The sequence below is a fragment of the Larus michahellis genome, chromosome 2 (genome assembly GCF_964199755.1).
Source record: "Larus michahellis chromosome 2, bLarMic1.1, whole genome shotgun sequence".
In the NCBI taxonomy this organism is placed as follows: Eukaryota; Metazoa; Chordata; class Aves; order Charadriiformes; family Laridae; genus Larus; species Larus michahellis.
In genome coordinates this window covers 57514897-57536469 of record NC_133897.1, presented here as the reverse complement: position 1 = coordinate 57536469, position 21573 = coordinate 57514897, and the positions used below count along the sequence as shown (strand labels likewise).

Sequence of the window (21573 nt, the reverse complement as noted above, 5' to 3'; positions counted from 1 at the left end):
TGGTCCACCTGGACTGGAGGCTGGAGAAAGCAATGCTGTTGTAATCATCTATGGTAGTGCCAAAAAGCTCAGTCAGAGACTGGGGTCCCGTTGCGGTAAGCACTGTAGACAGGTGATGTAAAGATGGAAACTGCCCTGAAGAGTTTGCTTTTGTACTGTTGCTATGCAGAAAAATCTTTGCTAATGCTATGGGCTGCTTTGCCTACTACTGCATTTGTGTGCTTCTGCCTGTTCACGTCTCTGTTCTTCCATTTTCCCTTTTCTCTCATGAACGGCAGTGTTTTTCCTCCCTGGTGAAGCTGGACCTACCCATGCTGTTCGTGACACCTGAGCCGTAGCAGTGTGAATAGGACGCAGTGCAGGCAGGAGAGCTCAGGAGGTGCTGGAGCTGGTTCTGCAGCCAGGTACCCTCTGCAGTCGTGTGTCCCTGCTCCGCAGCTATGATGCGACCGGGTGCAGCGTCTAGTTTTGACACATCACACTGCTAACTCGGGGCTGTTCCTCACAGAGCGTAAGGACCATGAGTGTTAATGGAGCTGAGGTTGTTGACTCTGATTTTTTGATTTCTGTTTTTAAACAAGTACACTCAGACAGATGTGCCCTTCATCCCACTTCGCAGTGGTGGTGCGAGCTGTAAGTGGGTGATGTAAAGGCTTTGGGTGCTTTTCGTAAGCAGCACTTAGTTCCGAAAGCAAGAGAAGCATAGGCCAGATCCTGCCATTATGTCTGCCGAGAACAAGAGAGAGGATGAAGGCAAGGTGTTGATATGACACTATGAGGAACTTCCCATATGCTGTAGAGAAAAGCCCTTTGGTGGGGAGGAGGAAATGGGGGAATCCTAACAACAATCCAACCAAGAAAAAGTGTGGTTATACCTAAAGGTGATACTCTCACCCTCTGTCTAAGCAATAGGAAACAAAGAGGTTGTCTGTAAAGAAAAACAAACTTAAAAAAATGATCATGAGCAAAACTCATGACGGATTTGTAAAGAACGAGCAGTTTTAGGCAATTGAACCACTCTTTCTAAGGAATTAAAGAAATAATGAGTAGTGGATAAAACACTGCTACTGTAGCTCTTCATTGGGAATTTTCACTGAAGAGGGTCCGAGTGTCTCAGAAAGGATATCTTCCTGTTAACAGTGACCAGATTGAGGTAGAGGGAAGTGATGTAATTTGACTATGGCCCTTTTCATTAGAAATATTTGCCTCAAAGCTCCGTTTGAAAAAACTAACTCAGATTGACTGGAATATTGACAATATGACATTCTCAAATATAGGCTGAATGAGTACTTAGGATAAATGTCAATATGGCAAATTAAGGGAACTCACCGTACTTTCCATCTTCAGTAATGATCTGAAACAAAAAGTACCCAGCATAAAAATGAAGTACAAGGGAGAAGCTCTCTAAGAAGCTGATGTAGGACGAGGGAACAAGGAGAAAGAAGACAGCTTAAAGACACATTTTATTGCCTTTACCTGACTTGAGCAGTGCTCATGTCACCAGCGGTCCCCTAGAAATGGTAGGGTAGGTCACTGCCACCTGATGAAGGCACTGTCTTGTAGTAGGAAAATGAACGGTAATGGTATTTGAGACTGTGTACAAGAAACACATACCCCTGCTGGAAAGAGAAATTTGCAGAAATAGGTTGTTTCTATTATAAATTTCTAAGGCTGCCTCCTCCTAAGCAGTGTCATGTTAGCCTACATGAAAACCTGATGCCCAAGAGTGCAGGAGTGACAACTATATATCTCTCCCAAGCTGTAAGAAACCCAGGGAGTCAAAACAAGTGACTACGATTAATTTAGAATATGGACACAGAGATTAAAGGATGCAATAAATGTATATTATCGAGTGGCCTGACAGCACATGTGATAACTATCTGCTCATCTGCAAGAGCTTGAAGAGTGTAAACACCACAGAAGGAGAGTAATTGCTAAGGAGGGTACAGAGAGAAGCGAAATAATTATGAATATTTGGATGAAATTTTAAAAAATCATGTTGAACAGCAGGGAAAAAGAAATCTCTCCGAGTGTTCATCTGATTGTGCATCCCATAGAATCTGAACTGTTTTAATATCTAAAAATAGACATAATTGATCTAATTATACTTTTCCCTCTCTAATTCCTATCATGCCATAAATTACTCATCAAAGCTGCTAAGTATAACCTGTTTCCAAGTTTTTCACCCTGTGGTCCAGACCTTCAGCTGCTGGAAATCTGTTTAGCTATAGTGATTTTCATCGTGCTATACTGATGCCCAACTGTTCGAGGTTTGGTCTTTCAAAAAGCTTTTAATCTTGATTCTGGTACACAGAAGAGCACACAAGTTTCCAAAGCGTAATTTAAACAAATAATGCTTGCAGACTGACTCATGCTGCTGCTTTATAAACTTCTAATAATGTCACCAAATCATGCTGAATTGCCCGACTTGTCTTTATCTGTTCCCACATCAAATCAGCAGCAATAGAGGGATGTTTCCAGATTATTTTTTTTTCCCTAGTTTATGGCTTCCTGTTACTTCTCCTTAGCCACATTTACCTTTGCACCTTACAGATATTTGTTATTGCTGAGTTAATGTGTGCAGCTGATAGCAGGGCATTCAAATGCTTCTCTTGAGCTGTGTTGAGCCGTAGGGAACAACCAAGCTGTTGTGTGGCAGCTCCTTGTTCCCACTGGTCAGGAAGCCCACGTTAAACCTCTGCTTAGGAGTAGTTTGGAGTTGAGAGCCTTGCTCTGAGAATTCTCTTTAGTTCTCTCCAGCGTGGAACAGGATTTATTTCTTTTATAATCTTTTCATTTCCTTAGTTTCCACTTCGTACCTCACCTTCAACCACTGGAATTTGCTGTGTGTTACAGAAATGGGTATGCACACACGTCCATAGGTACAAATTATTTGTGTATATATTGTGGTTATGCATCCAGTTACTTGCTGCTTGTAGAGAAGGAAACACTGAGGATGTGATCCTTCATAACCATGTGTAATCAAAGGTGGGAAGCATTCCAGAGCAGCTGGGTGAAGCCACATGTCTGGGGTTGTTGAGAGTTAAACATGGATTCTTGTTTTGTTTTCCATAATTCCTTGAGGGTGGTGGAATTTTTAAGCGGTGGAGGATGCACTGATGGATGGTGGCACAAGAAGTTAGGGGAGCAACAGCAAAACACCAAGTGTGTTGCAAGGCAGAAGCTGAATTATTTTTTTGCTGCAGAGTCCATCGGAGGTAGTGGAGGGAGGGATTTCTTTTGTCAGCTTCCTGGCAGAGGACAATTTGTCATTTTCTTGCGGAGACCACATTATTAAGTTTGTTAAGAAATGCTATGTGGGATCCAGAGGTTATGAAAAAGATGAACTGTGCCGTACCAAGTGCCAGCTGCCGTAGATGAAACAATTTTCCCTCCAAGTGACATGGTGATGAGGCTAAGGTGTCTCATCATCATCGTCTCTTCCTGAAAGCGTGGGACAACGTACAGATGCTGGCTGTGTACAGCTGTTGCTCATGTTCATGAGGGCTTTCTAAGGTGGCTTGTAGGATGAAGCAGCCAGTGTTGTTTGGGTGAAAGAAGCTACTGAGGTAGGATATTCCTGGTGCATTTCCACCAATTTGCTCTTGGGTCTTGGGCAAACTGTGCTGGTGAAGTGCCTTGGCTTTCCTTCTCTGAAAATGCACGTCCCGGCAGGGCTGCGGGGCAGCAGTGCTGTGCCCACTTCGCTCAACCAGCAAGTTCACGACTGCATGAGCAGGGCAGCACAAGGATTCCTTCCTTCACTTTAGTGGTGAGTCTACCCCAGTGGAAAGAGTCATTTTTAAGTTACTGGGCTGTGATGAATCACAAATTATTTTATTAAGGAATTTGAGACTCTTCAGTCCAAGGTGCGTTGTACATGCAATATATTTATTATCCCGCAAGTCTGTCTCTCAATACTTTTTTTTTTTAATTTTCCTTTTTTGGATGGGCAAATGGCAGGGAGCACTGGAGTCGGTTGAATGGACTTGAGGAAGTTTAGTTAGTATGCCAGAAGGCAGTCCTGCTCCTCAGACAGCAGAGTTGCAGTGACAGGGAGGAGTAATAAAGCGTTCAAACTGAAATCAATCCAGCAGTTATTTAGCCAATACCTGCAGCAAATTTGGCATATTAAAGACCTCTCAGTGCCAGCTGATGAAATCATTTCCAGCCACTTTTCTTCCAGCACACCGATAACTGCTCTTCCTTCATGTGTTTGGCGTAATGGTTGTTGTGGAACTACTAAAAACAATAAAACATGTTCCCACAAGGTATTTAAATTTACAAACTAAAAAGCGGTAAAACGGATGGCAGGGATCTGAGATGCCCTGAAGTCTTAATTTTCGGTTTTGCAAAGGTAAAAATTATTTTTCAGCCAGAACAAGAGGCAGAGAGCTGGGGTTGTGGTTTATTTTTAAGATCAGTGTATACGCCGCGCAAGCACAAGCAGAGGGTAGGGAGGGGAAGTCTGATCATCATTAATCCACACAGACACATGGAAGGGATGTGATCTGATTGAAAACTGTGTTTTTCTCTGAAAGTGGTGTATCTACTGTATGTTATCACAATTAACATTTCATGTTACTGAAATTGGGAGGACTTATAAATTAAAAATTCCTTTTCTCACTCTCCTCCTGTCCATTTCTTGGCTTTATCCATTTATTTACTTTTTTTTTTTTTCAGTTTTGCCATGGCTTTTTCTTTTTCCTACTTAAAATCTCCTTCTCTGCGAAGTCAGATAGTGAGTAGTCGCATCTGTGTCAACACGACAGTTGCCACATCGGAAGCGTGCGCTGGCATGCACGCACACACAGGGACGCACACACGGAAAAGCCTCCTGAGATAACTGGCTGTGGCACATCTGTGGATCAGCCAGCACATAAGCAGTGCTTCAGATGGCAACCAGCCACGCTGAAGCAGCAACCCCAGTCACCGTAGGGAGACTCTTCAAAGTGCACAAAGTTAAGTGCATGCATTAACGTGTGGCCATGGCTCAGTCATTTTTCTTCCTGATGAAAGCCTCTGTATAAGCATACGTAGAGAACATAACTCACCCCTTTTTGAAAGAGGACTAAAAAACCCCCGAAAGACAACATGTGCTCTTGAGCCCTAACACAAGCTGTAATTAAACAGAAATCCAAAATAAGATCTTTGCTTGGCAAAAAAGAACCTAATTCCTGCCATAAAACCTGGCAATGCCATTAAGTTCAGATCAGTTGAAACAAATGTACATGAAGAAACAGTGGTGCCCTTAGGGACTCTGCAAGCCTGAATATTAGAAAATTCCCATCTGGTGATCAGCTTATGAACCAAAGGAAGTGTAGAAATTTGCTGGCAAACTCTTCAAAACTGTTCCACGTATTGAAAAGGCATTATCGAGGAGGCTATATTTTGCCTGAGACTGTTTCTGTTACATCTGGTGTGAAAGCTTGGTACCACCGAGTTCAGCGTCAAGACCATAATGAATCTGAAGCGGGAAGGAGATTTCACTTCAAATGAGGTTATATGTGAGACAGAGTTTTGCAAATGGCTCAGTTCCGACATTTAATTTGGTGAGCTGATTGTCCTGAGGACAAGTCTGCTAAAACATAACGAGGGTTTCCTGTGTCGGGCTTGAGTCCTGTGTTTGCTTGGCCCCGATCTCAGGACATAGGTGCAGGCATCAGGGCCGCACTGGGCGCGTTCAGGCCAACGCAGGCATTTTCTATGGTAGCAAACATTTTCTTGACGTGATGAAAAATGCAGCCTGTCATTTCAGCAGCCGTCTTCCTCAAGGGTTTGGCAGGAATCACAAGGTGCTTGAGCAAGTCGGTTAGCTGAGGGCAGGGTGTTTTACTAGCCGTACCACCACAGGCGAATTCTCCAAATGTAGTGATACCCTGACTGAGTAAGGCTCATTTGAGAGACTACAGAGTCTACAGAAAAGTTATCCTTAACTTCAGTGAGCTTTGGAGCAGCGTGACCTCTCTGCTCTTGTCTTGAGGTGTTGCACAAGCACCTCTGAGCCAGGTAGCATCGTCTGCCTTTCCACCAAGTCTTGCAGTGAATTGCTGCTGCCTGCTACGTCTCATCAGACTTCATTTCAGGTTTGGTGTTCAGCAGCAAGGACCATACCTGTCATTTCTCCTGTTTCTTTCCCTTGATGCTGAGGTGGAGCCCTAGGTTGCCGACTTTCAGAGAACAAGTGTAGGTCTCTTCTTTTTTCCTGTATGGGAGTGATTGTAATTTGAGAGAGATGATCCTATTCACTTTCTTTAAGAAGGCGAGAAAGATTCTTGAAGAAGAAATAAAAAGGCACGTTTTACACAACAAAAAGTCAGCATAAATTGACGTATCTTCTGGAAAATCTCATAGTGCTAAAATTGATGAGTTTGTAGCATTTCAGGCAGTTGTATCTCCCGTTTTGTTTTGAGGAGACCCTGTTAGCTATGCAGGAGACAGGAGAGCATCAGAAGGAAGCTTACAGTAGTAGGCAGCAGAGAACTGAGAAGGCGGCAACAGCTACCAAATTCAGCAATGCGTGAGAAATGTGTGTAAGTGTATTTCCAGTGCCTTGGCATGTCCTTACACGTTCTTGAAAATAATGAAATTTAAGCACAGAGTCAGATACTTCTGCTGAATTGGAGCTGAGGGCTCCTAATACACAGGCAGCATCTGTCCGTGTTGACACCTGTACTGTACACTTACGGCAGGGAGTCTCTGCAAGGATGTAATTGAAGGATCGGCCCAGGAAGTCATGGTTGCTTTTGGATGTGTATAAGAAAACTGTCTGGCATACCCTGTAGCAGGTTGCATCTCAGCCAGAATTTTTAAGAAGCAGCTAATGGTAACAAATAATTTCCCTAGCAGAATAGGAAGTTAGATTTTGTTGAATTTTTTTTTGGTGAGAGGAGTTCCTTTTTGCTAAGGGTGAGAGTTTTGTTCCTCACACTTTAAACGTGAAACGTGAAAATGTCATTATAGTCAGAGCAGGTATCCGGTCTTTTGCACTAAGTTGCCCCCTGGGTTTCTAGGTGGGTAGAGCATCTCTCACAAATAGCCAGGAGTCGGGTAGGTCCAGATTCAATTCTGGCCCTTGACTAGTCTCACTCGTTCTTTACTCAGCTACAGCATAAATAATAGCGGCAGAATCTGCCTGTAATATTCTGATGGTGCTTTTAATGAAATAGTTACTGGGTGGGATATGAAAAAGCAATGTGAAACTGGCTAGAGCCGGAGTTACTGCTTTGCAAACTTCTCACTATGTATTTCCATATAAATACATGTCAACAGATTACATTTTTATGGAGTTTCAAGTGAATTCCAAGTGAAGCCCTGGACGATAGGTGCTTTGGCAGGTCCCTGTTTGATCTAAGAGTCTTTCCATATAAATATTCAATGCTCTTCAAAGTGGAGTGCTTTTGGACCCCCAAGCACGTAGAATTTACTGCCTACCTCTATGCTGAGGGCTGACCCAAACAAGGCAGAATTTGAATTCCCTCCGTAAAATTGACTCCACTAGTTCTGCACATTATTCTCCCTGTCTCCCATTTAGCATGTTAGTCTGCTGACAGTAGAGTACACAGCACTTAGCAGCTGGTTTGTGGAACCATCAGTCAGGAAATTATATGATAAATAGTAGGTAGCCAGGTTTAGTGGCACTTTATTCTGCTTCAGCAGTTTTAGCCTGACTTTGGAAAAGTCATCATGTGGTTTTTCTTAAGGGTTGCAACAGGAGATGGCTACAGTGTGGTAACTTATTACACATACACTTGAGTTACGATGTTCACCAGCTGTATTGCTCATGTGTAAATAATAAACTGTGAGATGGATAATTATGTTGGGTTTTGATATGCAGCTCTGCTCCAGTCGGCGCAGGGCTGACAGAGACAGCTCCCTGTGCCGTGATGGAGTGCGGCTCTTTCCCAGATGGAAACGACAAACAAGATGCAACCAGGATATACAAAGGAGCTTAATGTGAGAGGACTCAAAAAGGTGTTCTTGGAGATTTATATTCCATGTGTTAAATACAAGTTGTTGGTGCTTTGCGCTGCATAGGCCCCACAAAGGGGAAAACCCTTTTTGTGTCATTTAATACTCATTTTCCATTTCCCAGGCAGGCGAAGATAGATGATCGCATTTAGGAGGGTTAAATGGTGTTTCACTGCATAAACATTGGGACTGCTTTTAATGGGTAGGTGCTCAGGCTGGGTGAGGGTGGGACAGTGAGGAGGCTCGGTGTCCTGAGCAGGATTGCTTGCCTTGGCCAGGTGGAACCCGTTCTGTCGCACATGAATAAGGGTGACAAAATCTCTGTGGTCTCACTGGTACTCCCCAGACTCACTCTTCAGAGATGCGTAAGGCAGAGAAGGACTTGCCTGTGCATCTGCGAGGGCGTGAGTGACTTCCTTTGCTGAAAAAATGGTGGCAGAGTTTTTATGGTAAAATGCCAGACATCTGCTTTGAAAGCTCCTCCTTTCGGCTTACGCGGCTGGAGTCAAATACCAGCAAAGCAGGGAACAGGGCAGGCAGGGAGATGCACTAAAAGACACTTATCATGCCCCTTTTCCCCTTCTCCACCTTGGTAGCTGGTAAGGAATGTGTTTCAGGAGGTGGCAGCAAGCATCCTCCACTGGGATGATGACAGTGTGCTCACGGGGGTACCTGGTCATCTGTGACCCACCCTTACTCCTGCTGAAGCCCAGGGGTGCTCAGCATGGGGAGTGAAGCTTGTAAGAGATTGCATGCCAAGGTCCAGTTGGGGCCGCAAAACTGGAATTAAACCTACCGTGAGTTTGAGTGCCCTGCTCGCAGTAGTAAGCCACAATTATTTTTCATTTAGGGTGCCTAAGCCCTGAGTCAGTAAATGGGAGAAATGTGCTGTGGCTGATCACATGCTGGTGATGTTTCACAAAAACAAGCTGTGAAACTGGAGAGGCCATGTGAGATGTTTCCAGATTTTCCTGAAATACTGGGAATGTTTCTACAGAATTTACGTGATTTCCCCTTCATCCCCTCTGTTTACTCCCTTAGGGCCATGAGGTTTGTTCCTCTAGTTCTCTCTCCCACTTCAAAACATCGTAATAAACCAACGCAACTTTTGCCAAACACCAAGGGGAAAAAAATGCCTTTTTTTTTTTTTTTTAAACCATCTCTAGCTGTCGAGAGGAAACTGCTTTCACAGATAGCATAATCTAAGAGGAGGATTACATTTTGCTGAATAGGAAAGGCAGGAAACACAAAGAGAAGATACCTTCAAGAGTCAGCAGGCAAAACCGAAATAGGCTTAGTTTTACTGCCAGTGCATAATTAAAGTTTTCGTTCTTTCTCAAAGCATTTTAGTAAATCCATGACATGACTTGATGTCTGTACTTCTCAGCTTTTGGTGTCAGATAAATACGTGACTTCATCCAAAGTGGCAAACGCCTAATAATTGGGCAGGAATGGTTTGTTTTGTGCGGCTGGAGATGCTCAGCATCTCGTTTGAATTTTGAGCATTTGGGAGGCAGTGGTGAGCAGCGCGGTCGGCAGTAACCTCCTTTAGGTACACAGCTCGCACCACTGCGATGGTGCGGAGAGCTGTGGTTCGTACGCATTGTGTCCTCCAAAGCTGGGAGGCCATCCTGCTGCAGAAGCGGTGGGGAGCTGCGGGGCCGGCTTGCGCTTGGCCCCTCGGTGCAGAGCCCATGGGGGCGGCAGGGGCACATTCCCCCTTTTGTCAGCCTTGTCGCCGAGGCTCTGCGGAAACAGCGGGGAACGGGAGCCCTGGCAGCTGCAAAACCCCCTGTCCTGCAAAAGCCTTGGAGGAGACAGAGCAGGGGAGCATAATGCAGCCGTGTGTCCCTGAGTCTCCAGCCATGGGGACAAAAAAAGCACCCTTCCTTTTTAAGAGCGGTATATGAAATGAGTCCCGTTGTCCTCAGGCACATTCCTCTGGATGCGGCCATCAGCGCGCTGCAGTTAAGCATCTTCAATACGGCAGTTCCCAGTTGCGTTTCCCTTTTAACTCCATTGCGTGATTTACTCTAGATAGTCATATCTCAGCATACTGCTTTGCTTTCCATTGTAGGATTGTGTGTACATCTCTGAGGATATACTTTTTTTATTGTATTGTATTCTCTGCTTAGGCTTTTTGTCCTAGCATGATTTTTTTTCTTGTTTTAATAAAAAATAAATAGATCGGGAATGCTTATGAAAGGCTTGATGGTCCTTTTGATCTGACACTTCACATATGGGCACATAATTATTTATTAAAGACTTCTTTACGTCCCTTTCCATTTAAGCTATAAAAAGAGAATATTAAAATTAGTAAATACATATTCATGCAAACACTGTGGGCCAAACTCTCCTCTCAGACGGACCTGACTGACTGCAGCAGGGAAGGACAATGTGACCTGTAAGTCGTAGCGCTGGTGGCACTTGCTTTTCAACATCTGTTCCGTCTTTATGAATGTTGTCTTTAAAGAGCCATTGGAGATACTCAGATCCAGGAACCTTGCTTGTTTTTTCAGATCCGCCTCACCTCTTTCCAGCATTCCACCCTCCTGTACCAATTGATGCGCGACATCATGAGGGACGCTACCATTACGAACCATCTCCCATTCCTCCTCTGCACGTGTGAGTATTCAGTATTTCCCCTTGCTTCAGCCGCCTGGAAGAATGGGCAAGTATATGAACCTTTGCGGTGCTTAAAGCCGTGCACCTGAAGTACTTTGCCAGTCTTGCCAGAGAGTGAGATTTACTTTTGGAAAGTGTCGAGGTTATCTATTCGTGAAGCAAAACCCAGGCTGGTGTCTGAGGAATTTCTGTTATAATAGGTGGCTGGCAAGTGTTACCTATACGTTTTGCTGATATTTATTCTGCGTGCTGTCGTTCTATAAATGCTAAATTAAAAAGTGCTGAACCCTGTGAAATACAGCCAGGCAAAACATGTATTTTGTCCGTATTAGGCTTGGGGTTCCTCATAGCTAAAATTTTCTTTCATGCCAAAGCTGCATTTTCTTTTTTTTCCAGTGACTGCTATGAAGCATAATGAAATTTTTGGTAAATTTTCATAGTTCCTGTTGTGTGCACGCACAGGCAATCGGTTGATTGATGGGAACGTCACCCAAACAAAATGGCAAATGTGATAGAGCACATGGTTTACACAAAGATAAAAGAAATGAATACCAGTGATAACGTGCATTAGAAAAGGGTGGTAGCGGTGAAATCCTGTAGAAATAAATATTATCTTATTCTATATGGGGAGACGGATATCAGCGTTGCAGAATAAAACAGTTGTGGCCAGCAAACTGCTATATACCATTAAAAATGGAGCTGAAAAGCAGGACTCGGTATTTCACTAAAAGGCTTGATATATACATTTAATCATATCTACTAATCCCCTCTCATACTGAGAAAATACAAGAAGAAAAGCACAAGCAATACTTTGAAGAATAATGCTAGTTGTTTAGATGGCAGATTGCTTTGCTATGGCTATTAGTTACAGCTGTGTAATTACATATATGCAGAAGAAAAATGAAGTTGTTTTAAAACAAGTCCTCCTCTGTGAGCAGAATTAATTGATATTAACAGTCCTAACTACATGCCCAAGTACACACACAATATTTTACTAACAGTTTTTTTGGGTCACTCTTCTATTACTGAATTGTAATTTCAGAGCAAATTTGCCTGGAGGTAAGTAATAAATCTGTGTTGCAGTCTTCTTGGGCATTAGAGGAAAAGTGGGTATTTATAGAAAGAGAGAGTACAGAAACTTGTGATTTATTCCTCAGACTTCCTCTGATGCATCACTATTTACACCACAGGCAACCACATCATAAAATATACTCAAATACACACTTAAATTTGCTGCTAAAAACTGTTGTAAGCTGAAGGTGGCAGGCTCAGACAGAGTCATTACATGGTCATCCTAGATTTTGCAGTGCAGTGAATATTTCGCCTGGATGTTTTTGAGAGCTGGGGTGACGAGGTGACGATCCTGCTCCTTCTGGAGCTAGTGGGGAATTTCCCTTTGTCTTCGGTGTGAGGGAGACGGGTTTGGGAGCCCCAGGAAGCATTTTAGCCTGCATCAGCAGAGGGACTGTCTTCCAAAACTTGGGTACCACCTGTGAGCCTTCGCAGAGGCTTCTGAATCCTGTGCCATGTCGGACCCTGCCTGGCTCCGCTGTCTGTGCTGAGCCCTGTCCGGAGCCTGAGCCCCACGAACCCAGCCCATACCATCACATGGGACGGCTTTTGGTGGGTAGACCACCATTTCCCGCTTCGAGTGACAGTGGGAGATTGGGACTAGCAGCCTACTCTGCTAAAAGCGCCAGGATTTCTGTAAGAGCTCTCAAAGATGTTGAAAATGCCTGCTTCCTGTCTCATTCGGTGTTCCGTGGTAGTCCCCTCTGATGCCGAAAACGATGCCCCTTCTGTGGAAAAGGGCTGCACCTCCCTGCCCCCTGCCTTAGCCTGCGGTGCAGTCGTGATTCAGCTGGGCCCTGCAGAGGCTTGTTAGAGTTGAGGAGATCTTAGCGTGATGCAATATGACTGCAGGCAACTGCTTTAGAAATACACTCTGATATCAGCCCAAGCTTTAAACTCAAAATTTCCTTGATAGCAGCCATTTATTTTTCCATTGACTTCTATTGATTCTTCCGCACATTTGGTTTGTGTCGCCGTTGGAATGATGAGCTGTAGTGGACCCTTGGAGCCATTGTGATGGGTGTAATTAAATGTAAATACGCAATTAAGCAACTTAAAAAATAAAATCTGTTGGACTCCAACAGCTTCTTTGTAGATGTTCAGGTTTGTCATGCTTCTGCAGTTTTCAGGGATACATTTTAATGTATGTATGAGGTAGACACCCAGCAGTTTTCTTGCAAGTTTTACAGAGCTTCGTGTGAGTATCACTTGGGAGTGTTAGATCTGAGATTTTTCAGAGCCATTACTTGAAGTGGTGTCGTAACGTCCATTAAAAAAACTAAAAGAAGAAAAAAAGGACTGGGTCGGAAAAGTTATTTGAGAGTTCTGAGAGAAAATGGCAAGAACACTGATCAGGATACAATTGTTTACCCACAGCTTCATCACTGACTTCATTGTGTGAGTGGTTTTCTCCTCAGCTTCATAATACGCTCAAATGCATTTGTGTGTGTAATATAAAAATAAAAAAAGGGCAAAAAATTGGCATCATTCCAGTTACCCAAGCTCCTAGAAATGCATTCCAGAACCTGTCAAGTCTTAGTGGAATTAGTTTAGGTATAATACAAGCGCAGAAAAAATGCGGAGAGGGCCTTGTCCGCATGATACCTACAATGTGGGCACATAATTTTGAACAGTGGTGAAGTGAAAAAGAAAAAAGAGAGGAGGAATTTTTAAGGTGTTACAGGGCTCTTACGTGCTTACAGCTCTGAAGACGTACATGTATTTCTATGTATAGTTTTTGTAGTTTAATTGCTGATGGGCAGAACTGTTGTATCCCAAATTTCAGCCCGGAGCCAAATTTTATAACTGAGTTATAAACCACTAAAATAAGGGTTTATGTTTATGATGGAATTGCTGACAGATGCTTATGTATAGTAGGACTAGCAGGCATTGCTGTAATTATGCTATCGTATCCTATCATTAAAGATTTCAATTGAAAGAGGTTTATAAATTGCTCTTCTTCTTAGATAAACCACCCTACATTAAGGCATCAACGATATGGTGCAGAATTAAATTAAAATCTCATAAAATGAAATATGTTCTGTATTAGCTGTTTGACACTTAATTTGCCTCTGAATGAGTAGAGGAAATCACAAATTAACCTGCCTTTGTTTTTCCAGCCATGGCTTATTAGGTGTTAGAACAACTGCAATTACAGGCCAATAATAACCCCCAACCCTTATGAATATGTACTGAAATGTGTCACTTTGTGTTACCAAAACCTGTTTGTTAGGACTATGTAGTTATCCAGGAATTTCTACAGTACATCTTCGGTTTATACTTCAGGGAAGATGTATGAAACTTAAGTTGTTCTTTAGCGGCAACATATGAACAGTGTAATTGAAGGGTAGAGCTTGTGTTTTTCTTTTTTTTTTTTTTTGAATTCAAGGCATGAATCTTAGTTTTAAAAAGTACTCCAGTAAACTGTAGTTCAGTTTTGCTACTTTTCATTGAACTAGCAAGTTAAATTACTTGTTAAACATGATATGATTAAAACATACTAAAAGAAGCATGGCTTTAGTAATCCCACTTCTTGCTTTGTTTTTCTTTGTTGTTGTGTTTGTCTAGCTCTTTCTTAATTTTCAAAATTGATTTCTAAAGTAAGGTACTAAAGGAGAGACTGCAGCTAAACTATGTTTTGGTCCTTGACATTTGCTAGGCCATCTAATAGAGTGTGATGCCTTCTCTGGTCGGTGTGCAGTCATTCAAAATCATGCTGCTGATGAGGGTATTTATTTGCACATAAATTTATACTTTGAGCATGCTATTCTTTTTTTACTCCTCAAGAACCAAATCATAAATTTTTACTACCGGCTAAGTCTTCCAGTCACCTGACGTCTTTGTTGGCATCAGCTTTGTTGGAAAGGAGTTGTTAGCATACATCAGAGGAAGAATAAGTGTGTCTTGACTGTTTTTATGACAGTGCAAGTGTAAACAACTTTGTAGTCCCTTTAAACTTTTAAAAACTGACTTAGCCAGGATGAGAGTTTTTATTTATTAATTAAAAAAAAATAAAAAAGAAGCTCCTCAGGCAGAGGCAAACTTCTACTGACGGATTTAATCACAGCGATTTAGGAAGCTGCCACTCTTGGTCATTCACTCATTCCCGTACCTTTACCAAGTTGCGTTAATAGGTGGCTCCCAGTCTGCTTCATTTCAAAGCTGGGTTGGACAGCCTTTGAAGGTGACCTCACCTGGTGTTTCCAGGCGCTGTTATCATGGCTGTGAAGGAAGCACACTCCTGCAGAGGTGGGGCAGGGGACAACTGCCAAGTGGCAATATCAGGAAGGCTCCATAGTGTTGGCCTGTGTACGCCTCAGAGCAGTTAATGGACATGGCGTAGGAGGCTAGTAGAAAGTTAAAATTTCAGGGCAGAATGTACTACAAGATACACTATGCATGTTTCAAACCATTCATTCATTTTTCTCCGTCGCTCTTTCTGTTGCCATCCCATTTTATGTTAGCCGTGGACTGTGAGTAAGGGAGTGCGAGCAGGTAAACCTAAGGGAAGGTGCACTGATGTTACCCATATGCTTAAGGCCAGGGGAAGCTGCCCTTGCAAGGAGGAAGCTGCAAGGTAAAGCTGCTGTCTTGTGGCTTCCTAGGATCAACGATACTCTGAGCTCCTTTTTTTCTAACTGCTGATTGAGGCTGGCGGCATCCGAGTTTGGCAGTCTCACGCCCTGAAATGATGCATGGGCAGATAATTGTGCATGTGCCTAACATGAATGCCTTGAACAGCTATTTTGAACTCTCTGAATGCCCCGGTACTAAAGCAAAGCATGTGTTTTGCTTGCAGTCGGCTTTAAGTTGATAAAAAGAGAGTCTGATTCTTAGATATGTTATTTCATACCTAATTTATACAGACATCAGTTACACAAGAGTGAAAAGGAAAGGAAAGTCAGGCCCAGATGCTCGGCTTTCATCAGCCTCTGATTTTGAACCACGCAGTACAATGGGGGATGTCCAAGTCTGAGAAGATTAAAGAGTTGGCTCTGCAAAATATCCTTGATTATATGAGAGAAACTGCTTGCCATACATTTGATAGGACCTTTAGGTTTTCCTAGCCCCATCACTGACATTTTGATTTTTCCTTTGCACTTTTGTTCCTAAGCTCTTATTTCTTCTAAAAATCTTAGTGTTTAAATCTCTTAAATCTTTTACCTACTGCTTTACCTTAGTGTACGTCTAAGCTGGAGACTTGGCAAGGAGTCCGTCAGCTTGTCAGAGCATTCATTGATCTTTTCACAGTGGGAAGGAGAGCCCCACCCAGTGTGAAAAACATCACTCGTTGAATTGGCTTTAATTACTTTAAGACCTGGAACGGGTTTTATGGTTTAGCCAGGAGCCATCGAAGAAGAAAGACTGGGAAGCTCTTGGGACATGAAAAGATGACTGTAGTTAACAGCTTTCCAAAATCATCCATGGAAGTATTTTCTGTAAGCAGGGAGAAATCTTGTATTAAATGGGAAGCACCCCAAGAAACCTGTCCCTGGAAGGGAAGTGCAGCATCGAGACTAAGCAGCTGCTAATAGCCTGGAGGATTTTTATAGCAAGTCTCCGAGAAGGAGGCAGCGTGGTCTGGTGACTCGTTGAGGTTATTCAGTGCGTTGTATGCCATGGATATGTGTGTTGTAGGCTCTGCAAGCAACATGTATGCCTCTTTTCTTAGTGACAGAGCAGCACAGCCATGGTAATTCACAGAAGCGAAATAGCAGGGCCAGGTGGCCGCACATAGACGTCAGCAGATAGTTTTCATTCAGTGCCAGGCCTTTTACAAAATGGGGAAAAGGAAGCCTGAGTCTAGACCAGAACTGCAGTCTCTCACTCAGCATGTACTGTTGCATCATTTAAAATAGTGAATCAGTGTTTTATTTAGCTGTTGGTACTTGTTTAGTAATATTTACCTTAAGACTTGCAGATCATAAATTCTCCTTTGCAAGCGCACTTGCAGAGTAGCTTCAGAAACAGACCGTGTTTTTAAAAACTGTCTGAAACTGTAAAAAGTTTGGAAAGCAAATTATGGGTGGCATATATCGAATTGCAGAAAAAAGAAGGGTATGTGATTCTCTTAAATTTTTGATTCTGAGACACTCAAAAGGAAAAAAAGTAGGTAAAAATATAGGTCAAGAATAGGATAAATATTTTTCAATGTAGCTATTTTACATAAGTTTAGTTACATGGATTTGTTTAGGTAAGCTGTAGTCAAAAGTTTCTGCACATTCAATTCAACTCCTGTTTCTCAGAGATTTGTTCTCTTCCTGCTAGGAAGTGTGTCTTATTTAAAAGTTCATTTCTGCTGGCAAATAAATTCTAGATCAAATAAGGATTCGCTGCTAAAAATCATCCCCGTTTTTAGCAAGCACATTTACATGAAAGTCAACAGAATTGCCTCTAAGTGCACCAGACTACATTTGGTTCACATCATTCATCTGTTTCTGTGGCGGATAATACTTTGTGACATAATCATTTTCTCTGGAGTAGCTAATTGTAATGCCAAGGAACTACAGATTTATAAAAGAGAAACAATAGCAGCAGATAAATATTGCGTTAACAGAGGCTCTTTGTTCTTCTCGTACAGCCAGCTTGATTTTGGGGTGGTTGGAGGAGTTACAGCATTTCAAATAAGAGGAAAATTTTGGTGAGATTTTTAATGTAAAAGGAAAAGCTTGGAAAAAGCAATGGTTTGTTTCGTTAAAAATGCTTTGGAAGAAATTCCCCCAAATCTTCCATTCAATTTTTTTACGTCGAGAAAAGTGCTGGGAAGGCAGCAGTCCCCAGCCTTAATGAGAAAGGCATGTGTTCACCGGCGGGCTGCTGGCTGACCATCTGACATGATACAGTCACTCGGTAGCAGCAAGAACTCATAGCACAACTTCCCGGGGTGACGCAGAGGGAGGAAAAAGAGGGGAAAACTCTCAGCGGTCCTGAGGAGTGCTCCTCCGCTGCTCTAAAGGGAACCGGTTGCCTGAGCCCTGCCTGAGGGGCAGGGTGGCACAGGTCTGTCTGGTGGGGCCAGACCGCTCCAAGGGATTCTCAAAGAGGTTTGGCTTATGTTGTGGTGGAGAAACAGTTCCTAGGTTTATCAGCAGTAAGGTACTGGCACTGCACAGCACTGCCACTTGGCTGATTTACCCCGTCTGGGCAGTTAACGGTGCTTAGACGAATTCTCGTCTGCCAGCGAGAAGCGATTCCCTAAGGCAGGCTTTCAAACCAGCATGAATTAAGAGATGATGGAAGCAAAATGAATGGCCAGCGTAGTCGTGCCTCGGGACACCGTGTTGTATCTAACATTTTTCTGTAGGCTGAGGAATAACTAGGCATGACTTCAAGCTTTTGGGGCACTCCCTGTGTGCGGATGTGTACACAAGTGTGCGCATTTGTGTGTGTGTGTGCGTGCCCATGCATCCTCTTTATATAATAGGGTGAATATCTTTGCTTTCATTTGTCATTGACTGAGTAATTCTAGATCTTTACGGTTAAAACTAATGGAAGGAGCTACACAGGGTCTGAGAAAGATGGAAAATTAGAGGAAAAACGTACACAAAACAAGTAGGAAAAATATTAATGGGCAAAAACATTTAGAACATGTGTATCGTTACCTTAATTTAACATTTATCCAAAAATACATAGAATAGCTGCAATGCTAGAGTTCTGCTGCTTGAAATTTCTATTATCTTATTCTGTTATCAGCTGCAAAGAATGCAAGCTCTAAATATAGTGCACATTCAGAGACTCTGAGCCTGTGGTTTCTTGGACAAAATTCCTGTGTTCTTTGTGCTGTAGTCAGCAGTATTAGTCGAGTGAGCAGATATTGACTGTGGTATTCACGTGCAGTGAACCAGAAGCAAGCCAACTCTATAGAGGCTGCTGTCAAACTTGTTGCAGTGGCCTGTGAGGTACTGGACTGTGACAGACTCCTTTTTTTTCAGTACAATTCTTCCACTCATGTTAAATCTTGCTTCAAAGAGAACTGAAATGTTACAGTCTTAGCGTTCTTTCTTTCTTTCTCTTTTTTTCCCGTCCTTTTTTAAAGCATACTGGTGAGATTTCTGTGTTGTGAATTGGAAGTCCCTAAAGTGAGAGTTGGTATAAACTGGATGAAACGCGAGCAATGAGTACATCTGCGGTGTAGGAGCGCAGAGCATCTTCATCATACTCACACAATCTTTCCCTGACTTAGACTCTCTTCTCCCCCAACAAAGATATCGTATCCCCTATAATCTTGGAATTTAGTTCAGACTTTTTTTCCCAAAGGAATTAAAAACAGAAGTTAAATAATAACTCGTTTCCCTTTTTCTCACCTCTGTCTCAACCCACTATATATTTATATATATCTAAATGTGTATGTATATGTCTGTGTTTGTTTGCGTATTTGTAACAGAAAGCAGACTCTTGAGCTGGTGTCGGCTGGGCTTCTGAGATGTAGGAGACTAAGTAGCTGCCCCTTGCATATTCTCTATTATATGATGCTAGGAAAAAAAAAAAGACCCTAATACCACCCAAAGGAATGTGCTCAATGGGTGTTTTATCTGTGTGCCTCAGGGTAGGCTGGGCCAGCATTTGTGACTGATATTATTGATTAACAGAGGAAACAATTTAAAGAAAATTATTATGCTGTTTGATTTTTGCTCTTAGGATGCTGTTGTACATGACCAAAGAAGGACTTTGGACCTTATTTTAGAAGCAGCTTTATATTGAGGTTGGGTTCTATGAAGTTGCTGTTAGAGACCAGGCAAGAATGGATTGCTTAGTCCCTTCCAGCACTGAATGTCTAGGTCTGATCCTACAGTAGATTATGTCTGCATTTATCGTTAATTGTATAGGGGTGTTGGTAGTTTTCTGGAGACCCCACAGACGTTAGACACAGAGGCAAGACATCCTGAAGGCCATGAGCCAGGAATACAAAGCTCCCAAAGGACCTGTCTCCTTCCCGAAAGCGTTATTTATGAGGTGCTGTGACCGTTGGTGTCAATTAGGGAGTATTTCGCATGAGGGAGAATTTCTAAACATATCAGATTTAAGTGGCTATCTCTTTAAAGATACACATCTTTCAGTCCTCTATCTCCTGTTGAAATTCAGCTTAGATTTATCATGCCTTTTCCACTGGCCTGTGGAAGAAAAGATTGATAGTCTAGTCCAGTTTATAGAGGCCACCAATGCAAATAGCCCCATTTAACAACATTGTAGACAGATTTGGTGGGGAGGGCAGGAGCTGAATGACCAGGGGCAAATCAGGTGTTCTCTGCTTCACCCTGGAAGATCACTAGCAGCGTACATCATCAAGACAGTACCAAGAAAGCTTGTGTAGCTGCCTCTGTCTTAGTTTGCCATATTTGTTCCTCGGATGTCAGGCTTCCATCCTGACATCTTTTGTGGGAACTGGGTTTCTACTCCTACGATTAGATTGACTCGCAAAGGTACTGAGGTAGCAAATGTGTAGGTCATCCTGCTGGTGCAGGTGTGTCCCAAGTTGGCCAGTTTGTTCCCTTTTGTGCTTTTCATCTGCATGCCTAGCTACCTATTCTGTTTAGGGAACTGGTAATGCTTCCAGCATTTAGATTGAATTTACTACTTCTCTAAAAAATGTACAGCCAGAACATTCATTTGCTTTATACTTAGTCCTTGTTTTTCATGTATTTCCCCCTACAGGCACATTAGAAGTGGTGTCCCCACCCATTTCTGGTTCTTGAGGTTGTTCAAAGTTACAGCTTTGCCCAAGAAATGCTTTTTCAATTCCAGTTTTGTACACAAATAGGGCAAGAACAGCAGTGTGAAGCCTTTATCTTTTGTTTCTTCTGATGGCTGCGGTGTTCCAGCCATTATATAGTCACCATTTGTGAGAACCGACTTGTAGTGCGGATTATGTAGTATCACAATGGCTCTCAGTGCCTGCAGGATCAAATAAAGAAGCTGGGCTGGCTGAGACAAAACTTCCTAGCCCAATTTGAGAACTGAGTGTTCTCCTGCTCTGATTTGGTTGCACGCCAGCCAGCTCCCACACCTGGACCTTTGATACTGGCAGAGAAAATACAAGAAGTGTTAGCAGAATATGTTTCTTCCCCCCTCCTAACTTAGCAGCATTCACCGTTGATACAAGTTGTTTCATGTACCTGTGAATCCTGCTGCCCTCATGGATGTTGGTGCGGATCCGTGGCTCGCCTGCGATTTGCAGTGGCGCATGGAGGATGGGAGAATCTCAGAAGCAGTTGTGTTTTCATAGGGTCACTCCTTGACTCGCAGTCCTGGGTACAGCATACACGTATACTGTACACCTAGTCCTGTCACTGAGGTGCACTCTCAAAATGGCTTTTCTTCCCTAAGTCATGGATTTAGCTTGGGGTGGGGGGAGGAGGCATTTCAGAAAATAATCTGTGTATTTTATACTGAAATATATATACAGAAAATTTTATGCAGAAATGTCTGTATATCTTTATAATTTTTTTTTCCTGCTGCAAGTGGTAGTGCTAGGTGAGAAATTCTAGCTGACTCTCTGGTCAGTAATAGTCACTAATCCTTGTGAATATCAATTTTGGGCAGTCTGCTAATGTTAGTAGAGGGATGTGAAGCAAATCCAGCCGTACCTCAACAGAAATGATTAATGCTGAACCTTCACATAACTGTTTCTGTCAGGATTGTAGTCCTTTAAAGTTAGAATTTTAGTCAAACGTTCCCTTCACAACCAAATTTAAGTAGCAAGTGCAGTAAGACAGACAGTCACTGAATTTGTTTTCTGTTTTTGCCAACTTGCTTTTGTTTTAAACATTTAAAATCTTATTTTAGCATATCAAATTAAAATTGAAGAAAAGCTTTCTCTCTTCTCACAAATCGCAGTTTTGTAATGTTGCGGATGTGACTTACAGAAGGCTGAGGGGTTTGCTTTGCTTTGGTTTTGAATTTGGAAAA

General features: G+C 42.6%; 1 protein-coding gene across 3 annotated transcripts in view; it reads left to right on the top strand.

Moving 5' to 3' along the window:
• Window positions 1–21573, top strand: part of GLI3 (GLI family zinc finger 3) — a 213953-nt gene that overhangs the window by 105590 nt on the left and 86790 nt on the right. For all 3 annotated transcript variants that reach the window (XM_074575610.1, XM_074575608.1, XM_074575609.1), the window contains exon 4: window positions 10491–10596. In XM_074575610.1, the coding sequence (XP_074431711.1) occupies window positions 10491–10596 (106 nt within the window). The remainder of the gene's footprint in view (window positions 1–10490; window positions 10597–21573) is intronic.